General features: G+C 44.6%; 1 protein-coding gene across 1 annotated transcript in view; it reads left to right on the top strand.

Annotated features, from left to right (window-relative positions):
• Window positions 1–19,344, top strand: part of cftr (cystic fibrosis transmembrane conductance regulator) — a 54,536-nt gene that overhangs the window by 23,949 nt on the left and 11,243 nt on the right. Inside the window, exons 12-19 of the mRNA XM_004086222.4 lie at window positions 4,474–4,568; window positions 5,197–5,283; window positions 5,541–6,306; window positions 6,406–6,534; window positions 6,618–6,655; window positions 6,918–7,204; window positions 7,318–7,397; window positions 9,133–9,283. Of these exons, the coding sequence (XP_004086270.1) occupies window positions 4,474–4,568; window positions 5,197–5,283; window positions 5,541–6,306; window positions 6,406–6,534; window positions 6,618–6,655; window positions 6,918–7,204; window positions 7,318–7,397; window positions 9,133–9,283 (1,633 nt within the window). The remainder of the gene's footprint in view (window positions 1–4,473; window positions 4,569–5,196; window positions 5,284–5,540; window positions 6,307–6,405; window positions 6,535–6,617; window positions 6,656–6,917; window positions 7,205–7,317; window positions 7,398–9,132; window positions 9,284–19,344) is intronic.

Below are 19,344 nucleotides of genomic sequence, written 5' to 3' on the forward strand. Positions count from 1 at the left end.
AAAAGTATGTGGTCTCAGTTCTAAACGTTTGATTGACAGATTCTCCTAAACTCGCTTTCAAGTAGTAGGGGTGTGGCCTTTCAATAAGCTCACTTCTGATTCGCAGTTAGTGGTTGCCATAGAAACATTGACTCAGACCAATTCGGACCAATCACTGCCTACTGGCTCCAACATGGTGGCGGTGTATGAATGGCGACTGAATTGACTTAATTTCATAGGAGCCACTTACTCCGTCTGATTCCCATTTACAGTCAATAATTTGACTCAAATCCTTTCAAATGATCATAATTACAATTTGTTTAAAGATTAATGTAAGTGGCAAACACATTAAATAGAAGAATTTTAAATTTAATGTACCAAGCTAAACATTTATTTTAACATCTCCTGAAAGGAAGTAACCTTAAACTCATGTGACCAAATGACAAATGAGGACAAAGACGATTGTTCCCAGAATATCTATCTTCAATTCAAACCAAACTTTATTTATAAATCGTGCTTCTTATGTATTGCGCAGCTAGAGGTGCTTTACATTTAAAGGGCCTATCTTATGCTACTTTTAAGGATTTTTTTAGAGTAAACTATATCCATATATCTTCTTCTTTCTCTTTCGGCTTTTCCCATCAGGGGTCGCCACAGCGAATCATCCTTTTCCACCTCACCCTATCATGAACATCTTCTACCCTAACGTTAGCCAACTTCATGTCCTCTGTTAAGACATCCATGTATCTCCTCTTTGGCCGTCCTCTTGCCCTCCTGCCAGGCAGCTCCATCTCCAACATCCTTCTACCAATATATCCACTATCCCTCCTCTGAACATGTCCAAACCATCTCAGTCTGGCTTCTCTGACTTTGTCGCTAACACAGGCAACATGAGCCGTCCCTCTGATGTACTCGTTCCTTATCCTGTCTAACCTGGTCACTCCTAAGGAGAACCTCAACATCTTCATCTCCGCTACCTCCATCTCAGCCTCTTGTCTCTGTCTCACTGCTACCGTCTCTAACCCATAGAGCAGAGCTGGTCTCACCACTGTCTTGTACACCTTTCCTTTGAGTCTTGCTGGCACTCTTCTGTCACACAACACTCCTGACACTTTCCTCCAACCGCTCCAACCTGCCTGCACTCGCCTCTTCACCTCTTTTCCACAATCCCCATCACACTGAACTGTTGACCCCAAGTACTTAAACTCCTGCACCTTCTTCACCTCAGTCCCCTGTAACCTAACACTTCTACCTTGATCCCTCTCGTTCAGACACATGTATTCTGTCTTACTACGACTGACCTTCATGCCTCTTCTTTCCAGAGCAAACCTCCACCTCTCTAGCTGTTCCTCCACCTGCTCTCTACTCTCACTGCAAATTACAATGTCATCCGCAAACATCATTGTCCAGGGAGATTCCTGTCTTACCTCGTCTGTCAGCCTGTCCATCAGCATAGCAAACAAAAAAGGACTCAAAGCTGATCCTTGGTGTAGTCCCACCTCCACCTTGAACTCCTCTGTCTGACCTACAGCACATCTCACCACCGTCATACTTCTCTCATACATGTCCTGAACTACTCTGACATACTTCTCTGCCACTCCAGACGACCTCATACAGTACCACAGCTCCTCCCTCGGCACCCTGTCATACGCCTTCTCTAAATCTACGAACACACAATGCAGCTCCTTCTGACCTTCTCTGTACTTTTCCATCAACATTCTCAAAGCAAAAATGGCATCAGTGGTGCTCTTACGGGGCATGAAACCATACTGCTGCTCACAAATCTCCACCTTCTTCCTAAGCCTGGCTTCCACTACTCTTTCCCACAGCTTCATTGTGTGGCTCATCAACTTTATTCCTCTATAGTTGCTGCAGTTCTGCGTGTCACCCTTGTTCTTAAAGATCGGGACCAGAACGCTTCTCCTCCATTCCTCAGGCATCTTCTCACTCTCTAGAATCCTATTGAACAACCTTGTTAGAAATTCCACTGCTGTCTCTCCTAGGCACTTCCATACCTCCACAGGTACGTCATCAGGACCAACGGCCTTTCCGCTCTTCATCCTTTTCAGAGCCTTCCTAACCTCATCCTTTCCAATCTCTGCTACTTCCTGCTCCACAACAACCACATCTTCCTCCCTTCTTTCCCTGTCATTTTCCTCGTTCATCAGCTCCTCAAAATACTCCTTCCATCTTTTCTGTACACTCTCCTGGGTTGTTAACACCTTTCCATCTCTGTCCTTAATCACCCTTATCTGTTGCACGTCCTTCCCATCTCTGTCTTTCTGTCTGGCTAGCCTGAACAAGTCCTTATCTCCTTCCTTTGTGTCTAACCTGTCATATAGCTCATCGTAAGCTTTCTGTTTGGCCTTTGCCACCTCTCTCTTCACTCTACGCTGCGCTTCCTTGTACTCCTGTCTACCTTCCTCAGTCCTTTCTACATCCCACTTCCTTTTAGCCAACCTCTTCCTCTGGACGCATTCCTGTACTTCCTCATTCCACCACCAAGTCTCTTTACCGTCTTTCCTCTTTCCAGATGACACACCTAGCACCTTCCTACCTGTTTCCCTGATAATCTCTGCTGTAGTTTCCCAGTCATCTGGAAGCTCATCCTGACCACCCAGAGCCTGTCTCAACTTCTGCCTAAATTCCTCACAAGTTTCTTCATTCTGTAGCTTCCACCACTTGGTCTTCTTTTCTGTTTTCCCTCTCTTCTTCTTCCTGACCTCCAGAGTCATCTTACACACCACCATGCGGTGCTGTCTGGCTACACTCTCTCCTACCACCACTTTGCAGTCATTAACCTCTCTCAAATGACCTCGTCTACATAGGATGTAGTCCACCTGAGTACTCCTACCTCCACTTCTGTATGTCACTCTATGTTCCTCTCTCTTCTGGAAGTAAGTGTTGACTACAGCCATTTCCATCCTCTTCGCAAAGTCCACCACCATCTGTCCCTCCAGATTCCTTTCCTTCACACCAAACCTGCCCATCACCTCCTCATCACCTCTGTTGCCCTCACCAACATGCCCATTAAAGTCTGCTCCAATAACAACTCTCTCTCCTCTGGGGATACTCTCTATGACCTCATCCAACTCACTCCAGAATCTCTCCTTCACTTCTAATTCACAGCCAACCTGTGGCGCATACCCACTGACTACATTCACCATCACCCCTTCAATTTCTAACTTTAGGCTCATCATCCTGTCTGAGACTCTTTTCACCTCTAGAACACTGTTTACAAACTCCCCCTTCAGAATCACTCCTACCCCGTTTCTCTTCCTATCAACACCATGATAGAACAGTTTGTATCCTCCTCCAATACTACGTGCCTTGCTGCCCTTCCACCTTGTCTCCTGCACACACAGTACATCTACCTTCCTTCTCTCCATCATGTCTGCCAGCTCTCTGCCTTTCCCTGTCATTGTGCCAACGTTAAGAGTCCCTATTCTCAAACCTATGTTCCTGCCTTTTCCCTTCTCTCTCTGGCCACGGACCCTTCTGCCTCCCCTCTTTCTTCCACCAACAGTAGTCAAATTTCCACCGACACCCTGTAGGTTAACAGCATCGGTGGCGGTCGTTGTTAACCCGGGCCTCGACCGATCCGGTATGTCTAAATCTTTCTCGTGGATGATTCGCATGGTTATTTTGGCAATTTTTACGCCGGATGCCCTTCCTGACGCAACCCTCTCTATTTATCCGGGCTTGGGACCGGCACAGAAGTTACTGGCTTGCAACCCCTGTGGCTAGATTGCAACCCCTGTGGCTAGATCCATATATGTGATAATATATTACCTTTGGCACACTTAGGAACTATTTTTGTAAATGAAATTATTGGTTATTTTCACAGCTCATTTTCTGAAGTAACACAGCTCATTCTTAGAGTCACTGCCGTCCGCTCCATGTGGGTGCCGCCCATTTAATGACGTCAATCTAGAGTCGTCTTCTGCGTTTCACCCACAAAAACAAGCAACATCTAAAGTTTTGCAAAGATTGATGTCCATGTTGTGCACATCAAATGAAAGCATTTAGCCGATCATCGCTAGCTCAGTGGAGAACGTGAGTGTGTGTGTTAGCCAGGGGGCGGGGCTGGCAGCACAGACTCTTCCTGGAAGGGGCTGTTCTTCCTTTGTGACGTCACAATGTGAGGACCCGCTCATTTTCGTGGGTTGGGAGGGGCTGGTGCTAAAATCTTTGCAACACACTCCAGAGCAGAGTATTCTTGTTTCTGTGATAAGGAACTATCAAATGCTGTATTTGTTTGTGTTTCATTCTCATTTATAGTTTTTTTTTCTTTCTCCTTTGAGAAACTTTATTGTTGTTGATCCATTTAAACTCAAGTCAGGATTGAGCCTCTTTGGACATACAAGCAAAGGCTTTTCAATGCTTTACTTTCTTAGTTTGATCTCTAGCAAATTTCAAAATTCGGTTTCAATAAATTCCCCTTTTTACTTTTACGGGGGAATCATGCTGATAAACGTGTTTTTCTCTCTTAAGGACTTTGCGTCACTGCCTGAAAAAGACAAGACAGCTCTTGGTGAAGGAGGATCGACGCTCAGCGGCGGTCAGAGGGCACGCATCTGCTTGGCCAGGTACTGACTGCACAGCTGTGCATCAGTCTGGGCACAGACCTTTGTTTTCACCAAATGTGGGCACGAATGAAGTAAAAAAAAAAGTTAAAAAGTCCAATAACATTATTTTAAAGTAACATGTGAAGGATTCAAACGGTTTGGGAATTACTAAAAGTTTATTTAATATTTTAGGAATATTAATTTTTAATCATTTTAAATTACAAAGGTACATTTATAATCCAGCTGCTTTGATTATCAGTGGAAATCCAGAGGGAAAAAGGAATTTTTCGCTGTTATCAAAATAGTCTGTCCCTTCACAGAGGATGGTTTGCTTTCTGTTTTGATTGTGTGTGAAAAAACTCCTTAAAATGTTTTACTGTTTATGCAGAAACAAATCATCAGACATGTTCTCATTTTCCTGTGAACGATTTATTAGTGTTATGTTGTAGCAGTGATTTGTGGCCTCTGATTGTTTCTACCCTCACTGGAAAGGGTCAGCTGGAATGATTTACTGTATTTCCTCACCTTTCCTTTGCTTCATGTTTAGGAACAGCTGTGCTCATTGTTTTCTCTTTACTTCAACTCTTATTTTTAATGTTTTTCCTTTGTGTTCTTCTCTGACTGGCTGCATTGGCACTCTGTCTTCCAGGAGTGTGTATAAAGATGCAGCCCTTTACCTGCTGGATGCTCCTTTCACCCACCTGGACATTGCAACAGAGAAAGAGGTCTTTGATAAGTACGTATGCCGACAGAAACTCTTTCAAGCAGCAGTGGGGTGGGAGGGATGCTAAAGTTCAAGGTTAAGGTTTTCTCTTGTTGTTTCATGTTTATTAGCTGTGGTGAGCAGTCGGTCTGTAAGAATTACACTCTGATGAAATGATGTCTGGTGTCATGAGACACCTTATTCTGCATTCCAATATGTGCTTTTCAACAGAAACCGTTTGTATATTTTGCTAAAGATCCATTTGAGCATGCCTCATCCTCTTTCCACAGATGTGTCTGTAAGCTGATGGGCTCCAAGACCCGTGTTGTGGTCACCAGCAAGCTAGAGCACCTCAAGCGTTCAGACAAAATCCTCATGCTGCACAACGGAGAGTGTTACTTTTATGGTACATTTTCAGAGCTGCAGGCACAACGCCCCGACTTCAGCTCCCTCCTGCTTGGTCTTGAAGCTTATGACAACATTGTCGCGGAGCGACGCTCTTCCATTCTCACAGAAACTCTTCGCAGGGTCTCGGTTGACGAAACCGCTGGCTTCCGAGGCCCGGAAGCACTTCGCCAGTCGTTCCAGCACGCGCCACCTCAGGGTCACAACGGGGTTGATGGATACCCTGAAAAACGCAAACAGTCTCTCATCCTTAACCCCATTGCAGCTGCTCGCAAAATCTCCTTTATAGGGAACTCCCAGCAGACAGGCACACTCCAGCCGTCACTCATGGAGGAGGGTGGCAATGAACTTTCCGACAGAAGATTCTCTGTGGTGCCGGAGGATGATCAAGTGGAGGAAGCACTTCCAAGGAGTAACCTGTACCACCACGGGCTGCAGCACCTCGGTGGACAGCGGCGCCAGTCCGTCCTGGCTTTCATTACTAACGCTCAGGGCCAAGACCGCAGAGAGAGGATGCAGTCATCGTTCAGAAAAAAGCTGTCTGTCACACCACAGTACGACCTGGCAACAGAGCTGGACATCTATGCACGGCGCCTGTCCAAGGACAGCGTTTTTGAGATCACAGAAGAGGTGGAGGAAGAAGACATGGAGGTGTGCCCAATACACAGGCTTTTTTTCATGTGTTATCAAATGCAAACAAATGTTCTTCAGTCAACATCTGGGTACAAGTGTCTCTTCTGTTTTCCACAGCAATGCTTTGCAGATGAGCGTGAGAATGTCTTTGTGACTACCTCGTGGAGCACTTACCTCCGCTATGTTTCCACCAACAAAACCCTGATATATGTCCTTATTTTCATTGCTATTGTTTTTGCCATTGAGGTAAGATTCAAACCCTTTTCAAGTCCATGCTTTTAAAGTTGTGAGCATAATATGAACATCTCTGTCCTTGTCTCCACTGATAGGTTGCTGGTTCAGTCATTGGTATTTTTCTCATAACAGAGTGAGTGTCAGTGTTCCTCAAAACTGAAATAAAACTCTTCATTGTCAAACAGAAATCTAGTTTTCAGAGTCTGAGATATTTGTTTTGGAGTGTTTGTTGGAGTTTTTTGGAAATGTTTTCCTTTTCACATTATGTTTAATTATGAACCTTATCAATGGTAGGTTTCTAGAATTAAGTGGATGTTTTGAACCTTAAGACAAAATGTGATCATTTTTCCGTTGAAGCATAGCGTGACTTTCTGTCTTCTGCTCTGTTTTATCAGTAAAGTCTGGAGAGATGGTGCCAACCCAAACTCACCCAACTACATCGATGATCAGCCCATCAATTCCTCGTCCCCCCCGGTCCATCTGGCAGTTATTGTGACTCCGACCAGCGCCTATTACATTATTTACATCTTTGTGGCCCATTCAGACAGCATACTGGCCCTCGGAGTCTTCAGGGGCCTTCCTTTGGTGCACTCACTGCTCACCGTTTCCGAACGACTTCATGAGCAGATGCTGAGCGCTGTGCTGCGCGCCCCCATGTCCGTGCTCAATTCCATTAAAACAGGTGCCCTTTTCTTTGTTTTGATGTCATATTTACCACTTTTGAGTAACCACACTGACTTCCATTCTCACTGAAGTGGGGTGTAAGGCTAACTTGGATATGTCTGTGTGTTTTAGCTCGCATAATGAACAGATTTACCAAGGACATGGCCATTATTGAAGACATGCTGCCTCCTATGCTGTTTGACCTCATACAGGTATTGTACAATAAAAATGTAACCAAAAATTTCAATGCAGGCAAAATCCTATCTTTGTAGGTTCAAATGAAGATCAAAAAAAGGGTTTTGGTGCTGGTTGGTGCAGTCACCTCTTGCTTGTTCTTTGTTTCTTAAAACTATCCAGTGCAGTTAAATTCATCTGCAGTCAAAATGCTCTTATTTTGTTCAGAAATATGGCGGATGCAGGATGGGGACTTGAACATGACCCTTGGTCTTTAATTGCATTTCATTCTTAAAGGCTGGAACTTGAGACTTGACTCCAAACCATTGACTGTACATGAGAACTGGACTGAGTGAGTGGGACGTCACCCATAGAAAAGGATTTACTTCCGTCTCCAACCAAATGAAGTCATTTTTTTCTTTTTTTAAAATACTGATGTCGACATGCTGGAACCAGACACCATCAGTAAACAGTGATTGGTCCAAATCAGACTAAGTCATTGTTTCTATGGCAACCACTCTCACCAATAAGGAGTGAGCTTTACAGAAGTTCACACCCCTACCTCTTGAAAGCGGGCTTCACAAAATCTGCCAATCAAACGTTTTAAATGTTGAATGTGAGACCAGCTGTTTTTATTGAGGCTCCTGATTTCTCAGTTTATAACTTAAAAAACTTGTAACAAAGAAAAAGTATCATGGAGAAAATAAGAATCATCAAGAACATAGTAAAAAATGTAGCAGGGCCAAAATTATTATTCTGACCAGCAGATTGACTAAATAACAGCTGTTTATTTCTCTATAGAAGTCAATGGGATTTTGGCTTCTAAGAACCAGCAGGTACTTCCTGCTTGGAGCAACAAGGGGGAGCAGTCACTCAGTCTCTTTCTCATAGAGAGTCAATGATCTAGACTAGCTCTGTGACTTGTGAACAGAGTAGTCAACCCCTGATTGGAGGATTGCAGGTTTGGCTCCCGCCCATGAATCAAAATTTCCTTGGGCAAGACACTGAGCCCCACAATGCTCCTGGTGGTGGTTACACGTTGGCGCCAGTGTTCAGTAGTTGAGCCGCCATCAGTGTGTGTGAATGGGACTGTAACTGAAAAGTACTTTGGGCCTTTGAGCAAGGTAGAATAGAACTTTACAAGTGCACACCATTTATTTCATTTGATTCCATTTCAATTCAAATACAGATTGGGGAGTTGATTTGAACTTGCAGGTACTGTAGGTCTTGTAAGCATCTTTGAAAAAGGGGGTAAGTGAAAAACCTGCAAGCATTTTTCTTCATTCAACACCTTCCACCACCGTTCAAGGAGGCCCAAAGTGCTGTACATAAAGTTACATCAACAAATAATATGACGATAAAACAAAGAAAAGGATCAAAACAATTAAACAAGAGTTAAAAGCATAATAAAAGGTCACCTAGGCAGATAATGAGGCACGTAAGTGGAGGAACAGTTTCTTTAAAACTGTCCAAGAGGGTAGCTTCTATAATAGCCTACAACAACCTAAATAACATTCCTTCCTTCATTTTTTGGATGCCTATGTATTCTTTTATTCTATCCATAAAATGCAAATGCAAAGAAACTATTTTTGTGTCTCATTGCTGGGTACTGACAGCCACATGATGTCTAGTGCAGAGTGGACTAAATTATGCTTTCTGATGGAACAAGTACTTTGTTTGAACCACATTTATTTGGTCATCTTTTATTTTGTCGTATATGTGGTTTTGAATTGTAACTTATGCTCTCCTATCACACTCTTTCTCTCACCTTAGTTAACACTACTGGTCATCGGATGCATCTTCACCGTGTCCATCATGCGACCTTACATCTTCATAGCTGCCATTCCCCTGGCTGTCATATTTGTTGTCCTGAGGAAGTACTATCTACGAACAGGACAGCAGCTCAAACAGCTGGAGGCTGAAGGTAAATAAAGGTCCTTTGTCTTAAAAAGTGTCTCTAAACTGCTGCTGCTGATGATGTGTCAGTACCAACCCCCCGTCTTCTGTCTCCAAAATTAACACAAAACAAGTGTCAAATAATCCAGTTCCTCAACAGATTGCTGGTGTCAGAAGGGAGAAAATTCCTACTGACTCCCATGTTGGAAGTGGGGTTTATTAAGAAACATATACCATCTTTTCCGCAGTATAAGTCGCAGCAGCCTAAAATACATAATAAAGAAGAAAAAATCTTATCGCCACATCACCAGTCAAACAATGCAAAACATTGTGACTTATACTCCAAAAATATCATATACAGTCGGATGCTTTTATTTTTAACTAGTCAATCATTTTACTGCTCAAATGTGGTATTATTTGGGTCAAGCAGGGCCACACTCTGGTGCAGAGGTTAGCACTCTCACCTCACAGAGTGAAAGCCCTGGTTTGTGTGGAGTTTGCACGTTATCTCTGTGCAAGCGTGGATTTTCTCCTGGGACTCCAGTTTCCTCCCACAGTCCAAAAACCTTCTTCATAGGTTAACTGGTTACTCTAGAGTAGGGGTGGGCAACCATTTTGACTCGTGGGCCACAAAGGCTTTTTAAATTTGTCAGAAAGGCTGGATCAGGAGCAGATCTGTGTCGTGTTTTGATAATCCACCATGAAAAATTTCATGGAGTCTGGACAAAAATAGGAATCAATTTTGATTAAAATTTTTTAGATACACATTAAACAGAACATTTTAGAGCTATTATTTTAAAACTGTTTTTTTTTTCATTTTCCCACCAATTGCACCAATGATGTTCTTCATTAAAAACACGAACTTTGAGAAATGCTGCGTTCGTGTGCTTTTGGAATGATTGGAAACATGACTGCCCCACTTGAAAAACATACATAAACATTAGAAAAACTCTTCCAACACCACATGAATACAGAATGTATTTCTGCACCTAAAACACGTATTTGTCGTCAATATATTTGTAGAGCACCATCTATGGGGGTACACCATCATCACAGAGAAAATAAAACATTAATAAGCATAATCAATGTTTTATTCCAGTTTGGTGGGCCAGATTAAACAGTTTAACGGGCCGCATGTTGCCCCCGGGCCATGGTTTGCCCACCCCTGCTCTAAAGCGGCTCTAGCTGTTCATGTCTTAGTGTGTGTGGGAGTGATTGTCTTGGGCACACATACACAACATTTCTTTTGGACTGGATGGAAGATAGAAGAGACAGAGAGTGATGGATGTTAGAGATGGAGGACAGGGGTCCAAAAAAGGGAAAAACGGAGCTCAAGAAGCTGGAGAATGATTAAAGAATAGGAGAGGGTACAGTTCCGAAAAAACGCATGCCTTTTTGATTGGCAGGTGTGTGGATCCTGGTGGACAAAAAGAGCTGAAAACGCTACTTTGTCCCACTATTTTTGGAATGTTCCAGAAGTGGGCAGAGCAAACTGCCCATCCCACTTCAGGGTTTGTTTTTGCCAGGGAGAATCCAATGGGTGACGTCAGACATTTTCTGGCTGACCATTAGCTGCGAGCAGGCGCCGAAAAAAAGCCCCTGAGGTCCAGCTGGTTGTTGTTTGTATTTCACTGCTAAAGTCTTGAACTTTAGCCTCCTCTACTTTCAGTAGAGTCAGTTGCTTTTTCAGGGATCCTTGACGGAAAAATGAGCATCAGTGCTGCTGTTAAAGACCCACTTTGAGAACAATCAAATCCATCGTTCAGACGTGGTGAAATGACGAAGAGGGTTGAGTGAAAGTGATGCCATGATGAGAGTGTAACTGGTGGAGTTTTCCGCTCTGCGTTGTGTTCAGGCGAATGAGAGACCACACTTGGATGCCGAGTCAAACTCTTTTAATCTGTACCTGGTTAACAGAAAATACAAATTCAGAATGCTGTCTGGAGTTTCTTCTGTGTGATTTTTTTCCCCCTCAGCCACGGCTCCCAGCAGTCTCAGTGCTCATGCTTATTAGCACCTCCCCCCACAGCATGTAAAGTAATACAAAAAGAACACGATAAAAAGAGAAAACTGCACCGTACCTGGTTAACAGAAAATACAAATTCAGAATGCTGTCTGGAGTTTCTTCTGTGTGATTTTTTTCCCCCTTAAACAATTGAAAAATGAACAAAAAAGAAAGAAGGAAAAGTTAATTTAAACATCAAAGAAAAATGGCGCGAACCTCAACTAGTTCACGCGAAGCAGTGCAGATCTGCTGATATAGAGCAGCCAAAAATAAATAAAACAACACAAATTACGTAAAATTGACACCACACGATTCCCAACTTTGTGAGTTATGAGTGTAACACACTAATGAACAATTTACAAAGAAATAAAACTAATAAGGGTGGACACTCGGCGATTCACGTCTTACCTCAGCCACGGCTCCCAGCAGTCTAAGTGCGCATGTTCATTAGCACCTGCTAGCGTGCTCGTGGTGAGTTCAAGTACCCTCAGACAGATGAAATACTCTGGTGCAAATGTATGAAAACGGCAGTTTACCATGGATTTGGTGGAATTACACTAATAAACTTAACACTCGTTACATTCACCCCTCCTAGAATTCCACCAAATATTCACAACACATCGGCAGAGAACCAGGTTCGTGCAAAGAAACAGAGACCAATTTCGCAAGAATCAAATTCTTGAATCAGTTTAGAGAAACTATCTGATTTAACAGATTAAAAGAAGTAAACAGGTTGATCAAGTCTGTTAACCCTTTTAGAATACAGAGATGCAGCCTACATCCCTAATTACACTGGTCAAAATAAATTAATAACCAAATGTCATAATACACAAACATCAACAGCAGATGAAAAGAAAAAGACCCAACTAAACTGTAAGTCACACCCACACAGGTTCCTGCATCATGACTTCTATAAATCTGGTCACAGGTTTAACTACGCGACCCGTTCTAGAAACAAAGTACCCTGGAACATGGGCTGAACTCACTGGTGGTACAGATCTATAGTCACTGTTGGATTCTTCGTGTCCTGAGTCAAGTAAGGGACTAGTGTCAGTCAGAGGACTGGTCACATCAGCTCTTGGTGAGTCACCGTCAGCACCGGCAACGACTGGTGGGAGATCAGGGGTAACATCCTCTTCAAGGTCCCCCAAAACACTGTGGGAACCAGACGCATCTGATCCCAGACTAGTTTTCACTGAACCACCGATGATGCTGTTGTCACACCCAGACGAAACCCAAGTAGCGGTCCGCTCTTCCGGAGAATCATGTAGGAGGCTATTCAGGTCACTCAGATCCACGCTTTCTGTGTCACACCCCTCCGAAGTTGCTCCAACACCAAGATGTTGTGACTCAACAACAGGAAGGAAGCTTACATCAAGCAGCAGATTCCTGTGGACAACTTTGCAGCGTCCGTTCGAATCCTGTATTTTGTAGACATGAATTTGTGGTTGACAGGCCACAACAGTGTAGACTGTAGGTTCCCATTTGTCAGCCAGTTTCTTCTTGCCACGTTCACCTCTATTGGCTAGGAGCACTCTGTCGCCAATCTGGAGGGCAACACCCTTGATTTTTTTGTTGTACCCCTTTGCCTGATGTTTTTGCTGATGCACGGCGTGCTGCTGTGCCACTTTTGCAGCCTCTACAAGGTTTGTGAGAAGTGTGGCTGAATAGGTGGTGAAATCAGTCACATCAGAGTCATGAAGAACTGACCGGAACACTATATCAACAGGAAGACGGGGAACACGACCAAACATTAGATAAAAAGGGGCAAACCCTGTAGTCTCATGGACAGTGGCATTATAAGCAAACGTCAATGTCTGGATTTGCTGAGCCCACTCCTGCTTTGTTCTTAAAGGGAGTGCTCTGATCATGTTGCCTAATGTGCGGTTGAAACGCTCTGTTCCTCCGTTGCCCATAGGGTGGTAGGCAGTGGTGTGAGACTTAGCCACACCTGACAGACGCAGGAGTTCAGACAACAGTTCGCTTTCAAAATTGGCCCCCTGGTCAGAATGGATGCGCTCAGGGAAGCCATAAATGCAAAACACATTATCCCAGAGCTTTTTGGCAACTTGTTTCGCTGACTGGTTGCGACAAGGAAAAGCATGGGCCATCTTCGTGAAGTGATCGGTTACAACTAACACTTCCACAGAACGCTTGTTCTTGTCCTCCGCTGACCAAAAGTCAATACAGACTAACTCCATTGGAGCAGTGGTCCTTATGCTCTCTAGCGGAGCACGCGCGGCTGGTTCTGGAGTCTTGGCAAGAACACAACGTGGGCAACACCGGACATATTCAGAGACGTCTCGTTCCATATATGGCCAAAAGAACCGCTGCCTAGAAAGATGGAGAGTCCTAGCCTGGCCCTGATGACCAGCTAAATCATGGACACCTTCCAAGGCCTTCTTCCTGAGATCAGTGGGTAGGACAAACTGGAGCCTCTTCATCTTGGTTGCTGGATCTTTAGTTTCCCTATACAGAAGTCCATCTCTGACCACGAGTCTCTCCCAGGATTTCAACAGAGTTAGTTGGCTGGGATTAAATCCAGACCTTTCACGTCTCGAGGGGCGCACTTTGCGGATGAGAAATGGCAGCAGCTTTGAGACTGTGACATCCCGTCGTTGACTGTCCTCCATTTCACTCAAGGTGAAAGACGGCAGAGGCTCAGGATCGGTGTGCTGCAGTGATTGCACATGTTGAAGGAGACAAACAGCTTGAGTTTCTGCACCTCTTTGCCAGTGATCATGGTGCTGGAAAACTGCCTTAACCTCCGGAGAATGAACTGAGTTTGGGGTGGGAACGATGGTGGTGTGCAAGAGCTGAACTTCCTGGTTATGTTGGAGACCGAGTCTGAAAGCATCTTGCACCATGTTAACCTCAGCCCCATCAGCTTCCTGGATCAATCTGCTGTATGGTTCCTTCAAGAGTCTGTCACTGACGGGTGAGGCAAAAGGTTCACGGCTTAAAGCATCAGCCACAACATTTTTAGGACCTGGGATGTATTTCAGGTCAAAGTCGTAGGCTGAAAGCTTCGCCACCCACCGTTGTTCGTAAGCATCCAACTTTGGTTTGGTGAGCACGTGGACCAAAGGATTGTTATCGGTCCATACTGTGAATTTGTGCCCCTTAAGCCAGTGACTGAATTTCTCTGTGATGCTCCACTTCAGGGCCATGAACTCGAGTCTGTGAGCAGGGTATCGTTGTTGCGATTTGCTTAAGGTTTTACTAGCAAATGCAACTGGACGGGCTTTATCTTCACCAACAGGGAGCTGAGATAAAACTGCACCAAGGCCGTCTAAGGATGCATCAACAGAGAGAATAAAGGGCCTGTTGAAATCTGGGTGGGCCATCACAGCACAGTTCAAGAGAGCACTCTTTAGCTTCTCAAAAGCCTCATCACAAGCTGGAGTCCAGTCCGCTTCAGTCAATTTCCTGAATGTCCCGACTCCTCTTCTCATTTGAGGGTGTTTGCTCTTCCGCTTCTGTCCAGCCGTGAGAGCGAACAGAGGTTTTGCAATAGCTGAACACCGAGGGATGAAACTCTGATAAAAAAACACCATCCCCAAGAAGGACTTCAGTTTTTTTACGGAGGGGGTAGAACCATCAACATCCATCAGAGACTCTTTGGGCATGTTGGAGATCATAGCCACTCTGGAAGGATCCACAGATACTCCCTCTTGGTCAATAAAATGTCCCAAGAATTTGACAGATCTGCGCAGAAGATGGCATTTCTTTGGACTCAGCTTGAGATGGTTATCCCTCAGCTTCTGGAAAACAACATGCAGTCTTTGAAGAGCTTCTTCCTCAGTTGAAGCAAAAACTAGCAGATCATCCAAATAACAGAGTAGACTGGTAAAGTTGAGGTCTCCAAAGATATTCAACATCATGCGCATGAATGATGCAGGGCTATTACAGAGTCCTTGGGGCATTCTGTTGTACTCGTATAGCCCAACAGGGGTAGTGAAAGCGGTGTAGTGCTTGTCTTCTTCACACATGGGGACGTTATAAAACCCTGATGTCAAGTCCATTGTGCTGAAAAACGTATTGCCGCCTAGAGCTGCTAGACAGTCAGCCTGGTGAGGGAGCGGGTGTGCATCCTTTAGTGTCCGTGCGTTCAGCCATCTGAAATCCGTACAGATACGTAAGTTTCCATCCTTCTTCCAGACCATAACCAGAGGAGATGCATATTCGCTAACTGATTTGCGGATGATTCCCTTCTCTTCCATATCTGTCAGAACCTGACGTAGCTTTTGGTAATGAGCTGGAGGCACCCTGCGATATGGCATGCGAAAGGGTCGTTCGTCTGTCAGGTGGATGCGATGAACAAAACCCTGTGCCTCACCACAATCCAGGGGATGACGTGAGAAGATGTCTTCATACTGCTCTATCAGTTCCACGAGTTTCTCCTTTGAGCGAGAGCTAGCCTGACAGGAGTCGATGTCAAGCTCCCTCAATCCCAGTTCATTCAGCTTGGCTTTAAGGTCATTTTGTGAGACAGATGGTCTAGGTTGGGATTCTGAATCTCGAACCTCACTGGTGCAATGATTCTGGCTCAGGCTGAAATCCTCAATGGCAACACATGTCGAGACATCAGCAACTTTGGAATTTCGTCTGAGAATGACCGGTCTGGTAAGAGGGTTGGTAATCTTCAAAGGAACCCATCTGTCCCCATACATGGAGGTGACGAGACGTCCCACCAACATGTTCCTGGGTCTGGCTCTAGAAGAGCAGGGCTCTACCAGGATGGTGCTGCCTGGTGAAACAGGAGAGAAGGTTGGGAGTTTCCCCCACACCAAATGTTCCTTTTGTGGAAGAAGAGTAACTGCACGAGGCAACCTTACTGTTCCAATGAGGGAAGGAGCGTCCGCCCCCCTCCATCTCACTGAACAGGACATCATGTCAAGGAAATGTTCATATTCAGGAAGAGAGTGTTTGCAGTCGTTGGAAACATGTTTCCAAAACCCACTGTCATTCTTAAGAACACTCATCAACTTCTTCAGAACGTTTGAACCAATAATGAGGTCATCTCTCTGGCCAGGAACAACCAAGACAGGAACAATGCACCTCATCCCATAGATAGTGAGCGTAAAGTCATATATACACCTTGGATGAGTCTGCTTACCGCCACAACCGACCAGAAGAACTTGCTCTGCCGACTTTGGATCTCCAATCTTTGCTCCTGCCTCCAACAGTTTGTGTACTGCTCCTTCACTCACTGTGCAAGCCATAGACCCTGAATCAATCATGCCTCTCAGTTCAACATTGTCAACCTGAACCTGGGCATAGAATAACTCGCTAAAGGCTGGAACCTCTGTTGTCTTTTGAACTACAACTTGGTATCCCTCTGGAGCGATGGAGCATGCGTTGACATAGACAAGCTCAAGATCTGTTTCAGCAATGAGGGTTTTTGGTTCATCACTCACACTGCCCCTCTCCGAGCGTGAGTGTCCTAGTTTCCCGAAGGCTGGGTCTGGTTAGCACAGGTCTGAGTACGGTTCTGTAAAGGCAGTTGGTTCCGTCTTGGGCAGTTCTTTTTCCAGTGTCCAGGAGAGAAGCATGCCAGACAAAGATTGTTTCTTCTACAGTGTGAAAGAGTCGAGTGAGCCGCATCACCGCATATTTTGCAGGATCTTGGAAAGCGATCAGGGGCTGCATGCTGACCTGAACCTGATGATGCTGGAGTGTGGTGAGCGACCAAACAGTCCAATAACCGTGTCAGAGAGCGTACACCCTCCAAATGCAAAGATTGGTTCAAGACAGGGGTAGAAGCATTCATTGTTGGGTCAGAAGAAAACTGTGGTGTGGGTGGGGCAGATGACGGCAGCAAAGGGACTGACTGCTGCAGAGCCTGCATGCTTGACAGTTGAGCACTGGAAGTTATGTTTGCTTTTTCTGTTGGCCCACATGCATGTTCACCAGCAGCTGCAGATTGGGGGTAACTAGTCACAACCCTTGGCGAGGTGGAGAACTGGCGGTTTCTAGCCCGACTCTCCCGCTGGAACATGGTGATGCGCTCCTGAACCTCACTAGTTGTCCATTCTTCTGCAGATTTAAAACTCAGCCTGTTTGCAAGGACTGGGTCTGGGCAATACTTAATGAACATCATAGACACCTCCCTGCCTGGGTCCACCACACTTCTACCTTGTCTCCGCAGGCATTCATCAGCAACGTCGATGGCCTTGTTCAGCCTGATCCAGTAGTCCATCACACTTTCGGTGGGGAGTGGCTTGGTGTCATAAAAGTCAGTCATGGGCATAGCAGAGTAGGCTAGCTCACCAAAGTGCTGCTTTAATAAGTCGAATATAACAGCAGGTGTTTGAGAGTCGTCAGTCAATGGAAGATTACGTAAAGTCACTGTCACTACATCTCTAGCTTTTCCCAACAACTTAGTTAAAACTTCAGTTTTCTGTTGTTGAACTGGAAATTCTTTCTTAGACAGAAAAAGCTCTACCATCTGAACCCACTCATAAACTGAGCATTTGTCACTCCCATCACCTCTGTATATTGGTGGTTCCTTAACATCAGACTGCATTACAAGTTTGACACCAGACAGGTTCAGCTCAGGATGACTTGGAGCTGTTTGAAAACTGCTGTGGGACTGTGAAGGAGAACTCCCAACATTGTTCTGAATCTGAGCAGCAATAGACTGACCAATCTGATTAGCCAGGTCAGATATTAAAATGCTGAGCTCAGCTCTGTCTGTGTCTTGTGAGTTTGTAACATGTAAGGGGGGGTTTACACGAGTAGAGCTCAACCTCGGCGTTCTTAACGCTCCTACCTGGGGAGTCTCAGTAACATCTTTAAACCATCCCCTCCCAAAACCCACATTCGAATTAACCGCCCCATCAGAAACACATTCATCAACGTCTGGATTATGTGTCGTAAACATGGCGAGAAACCAAAATAAAACAGGACTGAAAAAATATCAGACACTACAGAATTCGAAAAAAAAATGCTCAACTCGACCTAATTAAATCACTAAGTCCAAAATATTAACACTCCAAACCAAACAAACTTGAAAAGCAGTGATGAGATGATCTTCCCGGTGATCGAGATGACGTCGATGCTTCTGGAATCCATCCGGGTCACGGCACCAATGTAACTGGTGGAGTTTTCCGCTCTGCGTTGTGTTCAGGCGAATGAGAGACCACACTTGGATGCCGAGTCAAACTCTTTTAATCTGTACCTGGTTAACAGAAAATACAAATTCAGAATGCTGTCTGGAGTTTCTTCTGTGTGATTTTTTTCCCCCTCAGCCACGGCTCCCAGCAGTCTCAGTGCTCATGCTTATTAGCACCTCCCCCCACAGCATGTAAAGTAATACAAAAAGAACACGATAAAAAGAGAAAACTGCACCGTACCTGGTTAACAGAAAATACAAATTCAGAATGCTGTCTGGAGTTTCTTCTGTGTGATTTTTTTCCCCCTTAAACAATTGAAAAATGAACAAAAAAGAAAGAAGGAAAAGTTAATTTAAACATCAAAGAAAAATGGCGCGAACCTCAACTAGTTCACGCGAAGCAGTGCAGATCTGCTGATATAGAGCAGCCAAAAATAAATAAAACAACACAAATTACGTAAAATTGACACCACACGATTCCCAACTTTGTGAGTTATGAGTGTAACACACTAATGAACAATTTACAAAGAAATAAAACTAATAAGGGTGGACACTCGGCGATTCACGTCTTACCTCAGCCACGGCTCCCAGCAGTCTAAGTGCGCATGTTCATTAGCACCTGCTAGCGTGCTCGTGGTGAGTTCAAGTACCCTCAGACAGATGAAATACTCTGGTGCAAATGTATGAAAACGGCAGTTTACCATGGATTTGGTGGAATTACACTAATAAACTTAACACTCGTTACAAGAGCATCAACAAAGAAAACACAGGAAGAGAAATGCAGAAGCCAAACACCTCAGTCTGCAGGAGTGCTCCGTGACCTCTGGCAGAAAGGCCAAATGCCACGCTAAATAATGAAAATATGGCAATGGAAGAATGAAGGAGAGGATGTAGCTGCAGAGGGAGGGAATGGTTAGGGGAAGCAAGGCAAGTTTGATGTTGAATGTCCACAATCTGGATTACGTCA

The sequence above is a fragment of the Oryzias latipes genome, chromosome 6 (genome assembly GCF_002234675.1).
Source record: "Oryzias latipes chromosome 6, ASM223467v1".
Taxonomy (NCBI): domain Eukaryota; kingdom Metazoa; phylum Chordata; class Actinopteri; order Beloniformes; family Adrianichthyidae; genus Oryzias; species Oryzias latipes.